Genomic DNA, 13,500 nt, shown 5'->3' on the forward strand with positions numbered 1-13,500 from the left:
AGAAACTACTTTGGAACTCAGTGCTTTGTATTTACAAAAGAAAAATAATAAAAGAAAAGTCTGAAGCTATTAATAATCAGCTGAAGACAGGGAGCAAAGGCGGGAATCTGGGGGAAAGGGCAGGATCGTCTGCAGAGAGAAGGCGGGGCTCTGGCACTAAGGAAGCTGAGGGTCCCAGCCTCAGGTGCTTCCCCAGGGCCAGCCCCACCCTCCCGCAGAGGCTCAGATCGAGGGGCCAGGAGCCGAGTCTCCCGCTGCCCACTCTGGTTTCTCCAAGAGCCTGAGTCTCCAGCTCCAGGGGCTGGGATGGCAGGGGACACTGAGGCCAGAGAGAGCCCATGGGTCCCACCGCCACTCCTCACTGTGGCGTGATCTTGGCAGCCTCGGCCCGAATGAGGGCAATGAGGTCCTGGTTGATAAGGAAGACAAATCGCAGGCTGGCAATCTGTGGGCAGGAGAGAAGGGTAGCTGAGGATGGAGGTGAGTCAGGCTAGGGCCAGGCCTACACTCTGGCTCACCACACCCCAGGGTTCACTGTGGCCTTTCCACCTCTCCCCAGCTCACCTCCACTACTGAGTTGTTGCTAAGGCGCCACTTGGAGCCACACAGCACAGGCCGTCCATCAATGTAGATGGGCCGCCGGCCCTCATTGGCAATGAAGAAATCACCATTGTTTTTCAATTTGATGACACCTATGGGAAAAGAAAGGAAAGGGCTATGATGGGATGAGGGAAGCTAGAAAAGGGTCTGAAACCCACATGTACCCTCTGCTTCCTGGGGACACTACAAGGCACCCAGCACCCCTAAGTTAGGGATCTTAAAATGCCAGCTCCTCAGCCCCTGTCTGTCCCCAAGGTTCCCATGGAGGCCAAGTCCCGGGGCTGGAGGGACTTCCTCATGCTGCTTCCTGCAGATACCTTGCTTCCGGGAGATCTTCCAGGCCGGACCCTCCAGGGACAGGTCCACATCAATCTGGTTGTCCTTGGTCGCTCTGCCGAGGGTGATCTGGGAAAATGGGGCAGGTGAGGGCTGGGACCTGAGGAACGGGAGGGGTCCACACAGGCCAGGGAAAGATGAGAGATCAGGACCAGACATAGAAAGGGCTGTGAGGGGAAGATCAACAGGGGGGGAACCTCGCAAGGGGGTGTGGGGATGGGGACGAGGACAGGGAGGGCTGGGCTGGCCTCACCTCTCTAGAGCGCATCAGGTACCGCACCATGCGGCCCCGCAGCACTGCCAGGGTCTGGTTGTCGAAGTCTGGGGAGCTCATGCCTGGGGGAGAGCAGTTCGTGTCAGAGAAGAGCCCCACTGTGGAAGGCAGGGAACCAGGCCAGGATCCCCTGAGGGAAAGGAGCTACAGGTCTAGGAGAGGAGGGTAAGGCCAGCCCAGCAACCAGGGTGCTCGAGGTGTGGTGAAGGGAGTGGGAGCGCGAGCTTGCTGGCCCCCTGGACTCCTCACCTGTGATGCTATCTACCAGCACCTGCCACTTATGGAGTTCCTGTTCCAGCTGCCGAATCTCCCGTTTCTGGCGCCGGTCAGCCACAGTCAGCTCTGGGGTGAAGTGGGGTGTAAGGGGTGAGGTCACCGGCACCTGGTACTATTCCTTTCTGTTCCAGCAGGAGCTCCCACCCCCTCAATGTTCCCACCAGGGCACGCTCACCATGTTCCAGGACTTCATCTCGCATGTCCCTGGGGGGCGAGAAGAGAAGGATGAATCAAGCTCCAATTCAAGCTTACCTGCCATCACTATTAGGTACTATTTGGCTCACTAGGGTCCCGCAGCCCAGCGGCCCTGTAGGCTGCTCCTCTGGTCCCAGCCGAGCCTCCTTCCCTGGAGTAGGGGTCATGTACAAAGGGTGGAGGTTGGGGTAAGGAGGGCTTAGCAGGGAGACCAGGCACCAACAGCTGCAGCTGGGACTCCAGGCCGAATATGGGCTGGGCTCCATGCTCTGCAGTGAGAGGCAGGGCTGGGTGGTGCGGGAGCTGCCTTGGGAGTCCTTGGGGGACACACGGCTCTCTGTGCCCTGCTTGTGACCCCAGCCACTCACTTGAGCTTACTGTCATCAATCAAGTCCTCTGCGTCGGAAAAGTTCAGCACTTGGTCCCCCTTGGGCAGTGGCTGCACTGAACGAAGGACGGAGGGAGGGTCAGTGCCAATGCTCCCACTCACCCCCGAGACGCTGGGCAGACAATGAGCAAATGGGACAAACTGTAGGGAGAGCCCTGTGGGGACGGCCTCGCGCTGAAATCAACAACAGCGACCTGGACACGGGTAACGAGTGCGTGCAGATCAGACTGCGTGCTACTCTGGCACAGAGCATCCCAGGGTTAGCTGGGGCAGAGGTGGTTCTAGAAAGTGCAGGGAATGAAAGCTGACCTTTGTGCGCTCTCTCAGTGTGCGAAGAGTTCCCGCTTACAGAACTTGCTCTGTGCAGGGAAGGCACGACTACAAGCTGTACGTTATAGACGAGCAAACAGAGGGCGGGTTAAGCTCTGTGACTTGAGTTCAGGACAGAATCAGAAATCAAGGTTGCTTTCCTGATTCCAAGTCTAAACTGCTCCCTATACTACATCACATGCTCCAAACATTTCCTGCCACAAGGAGCTGAGAGGCACAGGACAGTCAAGTCTCATTCAGGAGGTGTCAGAAGGCAGCCTTAAAGCCAGTGTTTTCAAACTGTGGGTCATGACGGGTTAACGGGCCATGAAATGCCTTTTCTTTCCAAAAAATAGAAATGGAATACAATCAAATGTAGTCAGATATCCACCAGATAATAGGATAAATACTGACTTTTTTTTAATGAAAAAGTTTTATGGAAGTTTTTCAGTTCTTTGTGGTCAAAATGTAGAAAGGGCTAGGGTCCCCAAATCTGAGAATTCCTGCTTCATGGTCAGTGGTTCCTAGGATTGCAATGTCTGCTCAGCAAGAGCTCCACTAGCTAGTGAAACTGCTGGCTTAGGAGCCTGACAACCCCTGAGATGTCATCACTGCTGGGGAGGCAACAGGGGGGCTGTACAGGAGCCACAAATGCTCCATCACTACCGCCTCTCCCCCCGCCGCCGTCACCTTAGTCCAGACTGGGTGGGAGATGGGGCTGGGGCAGTCACCCTGCCACAGCTGCCTGAATCCTACCAACCTAACACCCAGCTGACTTGAAAAGTAAGCAATTTATGCTCCCTATTGCTAGAGACTCCAAGCACCAAATAGCCAAGAAATCAAATACTCACAAAACATGACTCTTGAAAAGTTATACCTTTACGTTAGCAAATTTACACAAGATAACTTTCAAAAGAGTGACAAAGGAGCTAGCTGTAGCAGCAAAAATAAACTTTATCCGGTGTCTGCTCTCTCTGTGGGAGGTCAGTGACAGCTGAGCCTGGGCGAGCAGCAGAGATCTGGAAGCTGCAGGAATAAAGGAGGTGGCGCACTGCATACTGAATTCAAAGATCCTCAGGAAGAGAAGATGGGGCCTCTCCTGACAAGATTTCCTAAAATCCTCTGGTAGGAATCTTCTATGATCCAGAAGCTACAAGACCTAGTGAGTAGGGTGAAGGGCAGAACCACGGCCTGATTTTCAGATCAGTGTGAACCACTACATGGCAGCCAACACGCAATAGTACTTAAGAAGCGAGAGTAAAGTGTGCTCGGACTATGCAGGTCTGACCCTGAATCTTAAATCCAACTGAAGAGTTTCTTCCCATCCAATAGGACCACTTTCCTAATACTCATTAGGAGAGTGAGTGTCTTGTTGGCAAGGGAAGAGAGCGATCGGAGAGCATTCTGACCCCTGGGAAAGAGAAAGACAGGCAGCCTGGGTGTGAAGCCCCCGCGGGGATTTCTGAGTGGCCTGAAGGCAGCCCCACAGCCTGGTGGGAGGAAAGTGGAGAGAGGGAAAGGACAGAAAGGCTTAGAGAAAAAGGTCTTTATCTCCAAGGAAGGAAAGGGGGGAGGGTGAGCACCGAAAGAGACTTTTGCATTTTACTCAAGTTTGAAAGTTACTCATGAAGAAAATATTAACGTGGTATTTATGTAATTGTCAAACATGTCAAAAAAGCAAACTAATCGAGAAGTGGGAGACCCTTTGTTCAGTCTTTCTGCTCAGGATTCTAGGCAATTCTGGCTACCTTTACCATCAAGACCATTCCAGCCATGCTCCCTCCCTTTGGAAGTGGTTTCTGCTGCAAAAAGAGGTGAACAAGACCCTGGGAACCACTGAGGATTTGTTACAAGGCACTGAGGGTGGCTGCATCCAGCCCCCTCCACACTCATACATACGCACCCCCACGCTGCCAGATCCTGGGCCCAGTTACCTGTCTGGTCCTCCAATAGGTAATACTGCTTCATGAGCTGCCAGTGGGCCTGCAGAGCCTTGGCAGTACGGGCCAGGTAGAAGGCATCGGGGTGTCTGTGCAGCAGGTCCTGGAAGGTCTCCAAGGTGGGCTGGCTGGTCTGGAGGGCAGGGAGTATGCTCTGGGCATCAGGGTTTCCTTGTCCTGCCCCTGCCTCACCATCTGAGCCCCCTGCCCCAGTCCCCATCAGGAGATGGAAAAAGTGACAGCTCCTGCCAGCCAGGAGCCAGGCTTGGCTCTCCCAGAGGACCCCGTCCAGAGGCCCTGCAGGTGTCCATGTGTCTGCAGGGTAGGTCCCCAGGCAGTACAGCCTCCCTGCAGTCAGTTTTCCAGGTGACTGGTTCCCACCCTACCCTCTAGCCTTACTGGCCCTCAGCCTTACCGATCCCACTTTGCTCAGCAGCTGTTCCTCAGCCTTGCTAAACAGTGCCTTGCTCTGGATGGCTGCAATGGCCTCTGGGTGCAGCTGTCTCATGGCCTGGCAGGCCAGCCTGGGAAGAAAGGAGACAGAAAGCAAGGCAGGGTGAAGACATGGTGTCAAGCAATCTGGGGTTCCTACTTCTTCAAAGCCTGCAGGCCTTTGCGATCCACAACTCAAAGATCCAGGCCCTCAACAGAAGAGCCCGAGGGTCATGAGCAAGGCACCTGTGGCCTCGTGGGTTTGTCAAAAACGTGAACAGGCAATTCAGAAAACTCAGGCTCCTGTGCTCAACCCTGCGAGGAGACTCAAGGGCACAGCTGCCTAGAGGCCAGTCCTGAGGGCAATCCTAAGACCAGTTGCTGTTCCTGCCCCAAGACCTTCGCCCTTACTTGGCTAAAGCGGCCACCCACTAGACACCTCCTCTTCCCCAAACCACGCCCTGCGCATTTCCTGGTGTATCAGGGCTGTGGCTATAGCTTAAGTGGCACGAGTGTCTGTGGGGTAGAAGATGGATGTTAAGCATTATTCTGATAACGTCAAATGAAGTGCCCGAGGAGGAAGTGTGTGTGTTGTGCGTGTGCACAGGTGTATCTGGAACTTGGACTGCTAGAACTAGAAGGGACCCTGGTGTTCTTCTGTTCCAACCACTTCTTATGAAGGAAGAAACTGTGGGAGGTCAGTGTGGGAAAGCTGAAGGGGACCGCCCTAAACCACCATGCATATGGCAGTAAGACAGGGCTCCCAGCATTCATTCTGGTGTTTTCTCTAGTGCTACTTCCTCGGCTTCCAGGCCCTTTTTCTCAGCATCCAGCCTGGACTAGCAAGGTTGATATCGGGAAGAAGCTTCCCCCCAAAGCCTGGGAGGTCTTGGTATCATCTCAGAGAATTCCAGGCCCCAGGGAGCCATGCCTCCCAGCCCCCTCCCTTGTACAATTCTTTCTGTTCCAGAACCAAATCCTGGTGTCCCCAGTACCGTGCTGCCACCGGGGCCAGCTCACTCACTTGGAGATGACAGGATCGTAGAGCAGGGCATACCAGCGCTCCTGGACTTCCCGCAGGGTGAAGCGGCAGCTGAACTTCACACCCAGGTGGACAGATGTCAGGTCATTGGTCTGCAAGACCCCAGAGCAGTTTGTTCCAGCTTTGGAACTGGGAAATACCCTCCCATGCCACCTCCAGACACTGCCAGGCTAGCTGGGGGCTGAGAACTGGAAGCAGTGGGGAAAAGGGAACAAGACCCCTGTGGTAGGAAGCACTACCTGCAGCACGGCATTGATGAGCAGGAGGTCGTCCGCAGGCTTCCAGCGGCCCAGGTCCTTGGTCACCTGCAGCGGCTGTTTGCTCTTCTTCACACGCTTGGTGAGTCCAGGGGCTGGGGCAGGGCTGGGTGGCACCGGTGTGCTGGGGGTCTTGGACACCTGGGCAGAGGGCAGGAGTAGAGTGAGCTCAGAGCTGGCACCAGGGCAGCTGGGGTTTCAGACCCAGAGCTTTGTACAGCCCCACCCAACAAGAAGCCACAGGCAGGGAGCTCAGCTTTCTAATACCAGCCCCTCCCCGTTCCCGCCCCCATCAAAGTACTTCTACACAGTCCTAGACCATATGGGGTCTTCTTTTTGGTGATGGTGCCCCCAGCCCCAGTGTGGAGGGTGGGTGGGGAGGATACCAGGAAAACACTCTTACTGGTACAGTGTCTGGGGCCAGAGCAATGCCACCTGGGGGTTATTTTTACACCCAGCAATGCTGGGAACAGGCTGTCTGCTCCCAGAATAGATGCACGCTCTATGCCTCCCACACAGAATGTGATACAGGATGCGCTGACAGGGTGGTGGTGGTGGGGGGTATGCAGCAAGAAAGCGGGAGTAGTGAGATGGGCTCCCAGGAGGGAGGCATCTAAGGTTGGGGCTGGGGCGGCTTGATCCTCTCACAAGCCTCCTCTGCAGGGCTCTTGCCAGCTGGCGGAGGTTGTGGGGAAACACGAAATCTGGCACTGGCCCCCACCCCCTGCTACTCCCCATTCTCCCAATCCTCACCTTCTTCTTCTCACTGGAGGAAGGTTCGCTCCCCGAACAGCGCCCTGGTTCCACCCCACTGGCCCCCTTCGCCCGGGTAGAGGACTTAGCCAGGCTGCTCTCCACCAGCTCATCATCGAACTTCTTCCTCTTGATGAACCTGTGAAGAGTGAACCTACTCAGTGAGCTCTCCACGCCCCACCCCCAGTACCCACTCACCCACACCCAGCCTCCAAAGAAGAGCAGGTTCCCAGCAGTCAGAGTACTCACTGCTCTGGCTCAGTGGTCGAGGCATGGAACCTCTATGCTCCACCCCTCTGAGATGACAGGGTACCACACTACAAAGACTTCACATCAAAGACCTAAGATCTCCCTCCCTTGGTCAGTCTCAAGGAGATACTTAGTAAGGTCAGGAAAAGCACAAGCCTCTGCCAACGCAGGCCCCAGAGGGGTGCAGGGGTGAAGGCATGCTGCAGTCTCAGTTTCTGGCCCTTCAAATCCTTATTACCTAGAGGAGCTTCTCCGTTTAGGGATGGTTCCCAAGGCCTGAGAGGAGGCCCGCTTCTGCCCTGCCAGTGACTCCTCATCCTCTGAGCGGCTGGCAGTGCCCGATGCCATGAGGGATGAATCTAGCAGCCCCTGAGAATCTAGAAAAAAGAGAAGTGGTGAAGTCAGAGCTCCTAATTGCCAAGCAGAGCCTTGAGCCTCTGCACAGGGGACCCCTCCTCAGCCCCCTTTCCCAGCCAGCCCTCTTGGTCCCTCCCCTGCCTCCTTCACATTTGAGGTTTTAAGGTGGGAGTTCCTTGGCCATCCAGTCCCATCTGGGCCCAGACCTTCCACGCTGGGCAGTTCTCCCGGTGCCACGTGTCATGTCGTGCAGCACATGGTGCTCAGGTCAGACTGGTGATGCCGACACACCGGGCTCTGGGCATAACTGCTCCCTCTGCCATCAAAATGCAGCCATGCCAAAGAGCAGCAGCTCAACAGAAAGTCAGTCAATTGTGGCCTCTGCCGAGAGGTACGTGGGTGGTGCTGGCCCAGGGGGAGGTGGCAATGCCCAGCCAGGACCGAAAGACACACGTGCCAGGCACGGGGTGGAATCAGCAGATGCTTGGCGCCTGAGCGTTTGGGGAGCTGGCCCGGCCTCATACTACCTTTGTCCATCCTCTTACAGTCCCAAAGCCACTGGTTCCAAACCACAGGGCTAGAAGGAAGGGTCCCACAGGCTCATTCAAGGATTCTGACCAGGTGAGCTTAGAGGCCGAGAGGAGATTCTGCAAAGGAGAAATGAGGCTCCCTGAGGCTCAGATTTCCATCTGGCCAGCCTCACCTCCTTATACTGGAACTGGTCCTCAGCATCCCATAAGCTAGCAAAAACACCAGAAAAGACACAATATATTCTGCCAATATGACCCTAATAAACCAGTAGCCTTTTGAAGGTCACCAACATCTCTGAGACAGTGATAAAAGCTAGGGACCCTAGAAAAATGTACACATTTCAGGAAGTTCACAAACCCCTCTAATTCTACTAACAGCCCCTAGGTGAAGGGCCTTGACTCCAAACTAGCAAGAAACAAAAGATTCTTGGTTCACTTTTGCTTTGTCAGCTGCCCACTCAGCTCCCCTCCCAGTCCAAAGCACGGGAAAGGAAAAGGAGATAGGACTCCAACCAGTCTACCTTTTTTTTTTCATTTGAAGCTTTGGGTAAAGATTTAGAGGGCGTTACTTCGTGGAAGTTGAAAAACGCGGCTTGGTCACTGAGCAAACATCAACCGCCGTCTGGGGGACCCTCGCCTAAGACCCGGAGAACTCAGGTGCTGGGGACTATCCGGTCCTGCCCCTCCTGATCACGGACGCTTCTGACCAGGAAGCGCTCGTCAAACCGCTCCATCGGATACGGTTGGGAGTTCAGCCACTTGGGGAAAGGGTGAATAGCCCGATGCCGCCGTTACACTGAGGCAGGGTCTGCGTCCCCTTCCTTCTCTGGCCCTCCGCCCTTCGTTCTCCCCGCCAAATGCACACCCAAAGTAGGGAATTTGTCCGGGTCTGTTTCAGGGGCTCGGGATACAAGTGGTGAAGTCAGTACTGCAACTCAAAAGCAAAGCGCCGAATGAACCCTGATGCTCTCGGAGCCTTGATTCAAGCCCCAGGGGCCGGTGGCGGGGGAAGGGAGTCAACTCCCAGGCTAATTCTCACCCCACCTTTGGCATGCTACCTTTGCGCATGCGTAACTTCTCGGACCAGATTCTGGCCCGGTCCGGCCCACGCATGCGCAGATTTTCGGGGCGCTACCGGGGCGGGGCCCCAAACCTGGGGGGATCGTACCCGGCAGCATTCTGGGAAACCCCATTTCACCCCCAACTCTCCTCAGAATCCTCAAAGGCGAACCGCGAAGTCTCACCATTCCTAGGCTGCCAGTTCCAACACTTTCTCCGCGGCGACGGCAGCAGCCGCAGGGCCAAGGCCGGCTTCCGTGAGGTTCGTCTACTTCCGGGTCTACGAACTAAGGGTTGAGCAATCCCTTCCGGTTCGCCCCGACTACGTTAAGTAAAGGGGCGTGGCCATGGTACCGACGATATTACCGTTTTGTGTATCAGCAGAAGTTAAAGTCTTTCCTAATTGAAACACCTTATTGGGAGACATCAGGTATTATAGGCCCCAAGTTGGAGGAAGTGATTAAAGGGAAAGGCGAGAGTTGGAGCGGGATAGCCTGAGCAGCTAGGTGAGGCAATCTTGGGAGAGGGTGGGCCGGAGGGTGGGGCCGCACAGCTACTAGATTTCGGCTTCCGAATGTTGCCGCCTTGCTAGAGATCTAGGATTCTGATAGTTTCCCAGGAGCACTTATAGATTGTTTGATTCCACCAGCGGTTTTAGAGAAACTACTCTGTGGCAGGCCTGTGCTAGGCACAATATGGGGAGACGATGTTGAGGAGCTCCCTCCAGCCGGAGAGATGTGGCGTATAGAAGGGGCCGGGAGGTTGATGTCTAACGAAAGGATGGAGAGTTGTGGACCGCGGCTCTAGAAAGCAGAGGCCAAAGAGAGAGAGAGAGAGAGAGAAAGAGAGTAGAGGCCCTGGGAGAAGGAGTGCCCATCCAGTCGGCCCCACCACGCCTGGATTGCTGGAGGGAGCTGTTGGCCCTGGGAGGTAAGACGACCCGCGGAAGCACCTTCAGAGGAGAAGCCCTGAAGATGGGAGGACAAGCCTACAGGAAAAGTTGGGCGTTTGAGGGTGTGAGAGGTACCTTGAGAAACCAAAAAGACTGTCCTCTAAAAGAGAGTTTCTATTTGTTTCATGCTCCCTTGGAGGGACACAGAAGTGTAATAGCTCTAAAGAAACATACTGCAGCTCAGAATAAGAAAAGTACAATTCCAAAGCTGTCTAGCAGCTAGGTGGGACTCCTCAGTGTAGGTGTCAAGTACTCCTCACATGAATATTGCCACGTGATTCAAGTGTTAGATGGGAGGCTGGGCCTTCCGGCCCTGAGGGCATGATAGCCTTCATACACTCTCAGGGGACAAGAGTCCCCTGTTCATTTGTGATCTTGCTTAATGAGCATTAACCTACTGTATTTCCCCTGAAAGATTGTATTTTCTGATACAAGATGTGATGGACTATATTAAATACAGCATAGTAGCTATACTAGGTGAGAGTCATCACAGAGGTCTCTAAGGAGATGAGGGTTGAATTGAGATTTGACATTTGATAAGGGGTCAGTTGGGCAAAGAGCTGAGATAAGATGGCCTAGTCAGCGGGGACAGCATAGCTCCAAAGCAGAAAAGAATTTGGAGAGACTGAGGAACAGGATGGAGATTGGTGTGGCTGGAGCAAGATGATCAAGAAAAAGAGAGAAGGAGGAGATGAGAACAGAGAGGTCATCAGGGCAGGTCATTTTAGGCCTTGTGGTTCATGGTATGAATTTTGGCCTTTTTTTAAAAAAAAAAAAAAATATATATATATATATATATAAACTGTATTTATTTACTTTGGTTGCATCACACGGCATGGAGGATCTTAGTTCCCTGACCAGGGATCAAACCTGTGCCCCCTGCAGTGGCAACATGGAGTCTTAACCACTGGACCAGTAAGGAGTCCCCTTGGCCTTTGTTTTTATTGCATTAGAAAGTCCTTAAAAGATGCAAAAGCATCCATTCTGTAATATGATTTAGTTTTATAAATGATCCGTTTGCCTGCTTGTGGAGAATGGATTGTAGGGAAGTAAGAGGAAGCAGAGAGAACAGAGAAGAGGCTACTGTATCGATCCAAATAAGAGGTAAACTCAGGTGGTTTAGCTGGGTTGTGGGGGCAGTGAAAATGGACAGACATAGTAACTTTGATGCGTATTTTGGAGGTAGAACCACAGGGGCTTGCTGATGGGTTGGATTTGGGATATGAGGGAAAAGGAAAAATCAAGGATAAGATCTAGATTTTTGGCCTGAGTAACTGGATGGATACTAGACAACCCCTCCCACCCTGTCTTTAGAATATATCCAGCTGGTCATATCTCACCAGCTTCTCCACTGTTTCCTGACCCAAATCCCCTGGATTCATCGTCTCCCACTTGGACTATTGCAAGAGTTCCCTAACTAGTCTCCCAGCTTTCATCTTTACCACCTCTCCTCCAGTTTCTTTATAGCAGCTAGAGTATTCCCTTCAAAATGGAAATCCATGTAGTCAAGCCTCTGCTCAAAATTCTCCATCATCCTTGGAATAAACTTTATGGTCTAGCCATAAGCTTAAGTGTTGGGGATTCCAACATTTAAGGTAAGGTAGAGGAGGAACCCATTCCCATCCATTTTAGTTCACAATTACTAAGATGTCCATGTTCAATCTTGCCATCTCCTGCTTGACCATGTCCAATTTACTTGATTCATGGAACTAACATTCCAGGTTCCTATGCAACAGTGTTCTTTTCAGCTTCAGACTTTGCGTTCACCACCAGACACAAAGGCAACTGAGCATCGTTTCTGCTTTGGCCCATCTGCTTCATTCTTCCTGGAGCTGCTAGTAATTGCCTTCTGCTCTTCCCCAGTAGCATATTGGACATCTTCCGACCTGGGCGGGAGGGGGTGCTCATCTTCCAGTGTCATATCTTTTTGCTTCTTCATACTGTTCTGGTTCTTCTGGCAAGAATACTGGCGTGGGTTGCCATTTCCTTCTCCAGTGGACCACGTTTTGTCAGAACTCTTCACTATGACTTGTCTGTCTTAGGTAGTCCTGCACAGCATATCTCATAGCTTCATTGAGTTATACAAGCCCTTTCTCTATGACAAGGCTGTGATCCATGAAGGGGCCTCAGATATGCAGATGATACCACTCTAATGGCAGAAAGTGAAGAGTAAATAAAGAGCCCTTTGATGAGGGTCAAAGAGAAGAGTGAAAAAGCTGGCTTGAAACTCAATATTCAAAAAACTAATAAGATCCTGGCATCTGGTCCCATCACTTTATGGCAACTAGAAGGGGAAAAAGTGGAAGCAGTGACAGATTTTGCTTGCCCCTTGGAAGGAAAGCTATGACAAACCTAGACAGTGTATTAAAAAGCAGAGACATCACTTTGCTAGCAAGGGTCTATATAGACAAAGCTATGGTTCTTCCAGTAGTAATGTATGCATGTGAGAGTTGGACCATGAAAAAGGCTGAGCACCGAAGAATTGATGCTTTCAAATTGTGGTGTTGAAGAAGACTCTTGAGAGTCCCATGGACAACAAGGAGATCAAACCAGTCAATTCTAAAGGAAATCAACCCTGAATATTCATTGGAAGGACTGATACTGAGGCTGAAGCTCCAATACTTTGGCCACTTGATGCAAAGAGCCAACTCACTGGAATAAACCCTGATTCTGGGAAAGATTGAAGACAAAAGGAGAAGAGGGCAGCAGAAGTTGAGATGGTTTGATAGTATCACCCACTGAATGGATGTGAATTTGAGCAAACTCCACGAGATAGTGAAGGACAGGGAAGCCTGCCATGCTGTAGTTCATTGGGTCAAAGAGTTGAACACAACTGAGCTACTGAATAATAAGAGAAGGAGCCAGCAAAGGAACAAAAAGAAGAGTGTGCATAAAAAGAAAAGTTAGTAGTAGCACCAGTCATCTAACCTCCAGTTAGCTGTCCCTGGCTCCAGAGTAATCGTTCACAGTACAGCATCCTCCCCAGGACAGATGTGGCCCGGCCATGGGGGCAACAATCATGGTTTCTCCTGAATCTTTGCTCAGGGCCCCAGGTTCCTTCATCTGAGGGATTAGGACATGGTGGTTAAGGTTCTGGGCTTCCCTGGTGGTCCACTGGTTAAGCATCCATCTCACAATGCGGGTTCGATCCCTGGTCTGGGAAGATCCCACATGCTGCAGGGCAACTAAGCCCGTGCACCACAACTGCTGAGCCTGCGCTCCAGAGCCTGCAGGCTGCAACTGTTGAAGCCTCTGTGCTCTAGAGCCTGTGCTCACAACATGAGAAGTCACTGCAATGAGAAGCCTGCGCAGGGCTCAGTGCGAATAGCCCCTGCTCGCTGCAACTGGAGAAAGCCTGTGCGCAGCAACAAAGACCTACCACAGCCAAAAAATAAATAAGTCTTAAAAATGTTTTTTAAAAAGCAGAATAGAGGCTCTGTCCAATTTTATTTCATTTTATTTTTTTGGCCGTTTGGCATATGGGATCTTAGTTCCCTGACCAGAGATCTAACCTGTGCCCCCCACTGCCCCCACAGTGGAAACTCAGAGCC

The 13,500-nt window shown here is 52.4% G+C and overlaps 1 protein-coding gene across 3 annotated transcripts; it reads right to left on the reverse strand.

The window, feature by feature from the left end:
* Positions 1-14: 14 nt before the first annotated feature.
* MCRS1 (microspherule protein 1) lies at positions 15-9,285 on the reverse strand. Of its 3 annotated transcripts, XM_005896400.3 has the most exons (15): positions 9,183-9,285; positions 7,936-8,055; positions 7,290-7,428; positions 6,803-6,941; positions 6,032-6,190; positions 5,775-5,884; positions 4,734-4,842; positions 4,313-4,451; positions 2,050-2,125; positions 1,662-1,690; positions 1,460-1,552; positions 1,190-1,272; positions 918-1,005; positions 565-692; positions 15-445 (listed from the first exon to the last, which is right to left on the reverse strand). In XM_005896400.3, exons 2-15 carry the CDS (start codon positions 7,943-7,945, stop codon positions 359-361), a joined length of 1,389 nt encoding a protein of 462 aa, XP_005896462.1. In that variant the 5' UTR covers positions 7,946-8,055; positions 9,183-9,285; the 3' UTR covers positions 15-358. The 3 variants fall into 3 exon arrangements, with proteins under 3 accessions (XP_005896462.1, XP_014333900.1, XP_070226830.1); XM_014478414.2 differs by lacking the exon at positions 7,936-8,055 and having other exon boundaries at positions 9,183-9,278; XM_070370729.1 differs by lacking the exons at positions 7,936-8,055; positions 9,183-9,285 and adding an exon at positions 7,615-7,924.
* Positions 9,286-13,500: the final 4,215 nt, after the last annotated feature.

Source organism: Bos mutus, chromosome 5 (assembly GCF_027580195.1).
Source record: "Bos mutus isolate GX-2022 chromosome 5, NWIPB_WYAK_1.1, whole genome shotgun sequence".
Lineage (NCBI taxonomy): Eukaryota > Metazoa > Chordata > Mammalia > Artiodactyla > Bovidae > Bos > Bos mutus.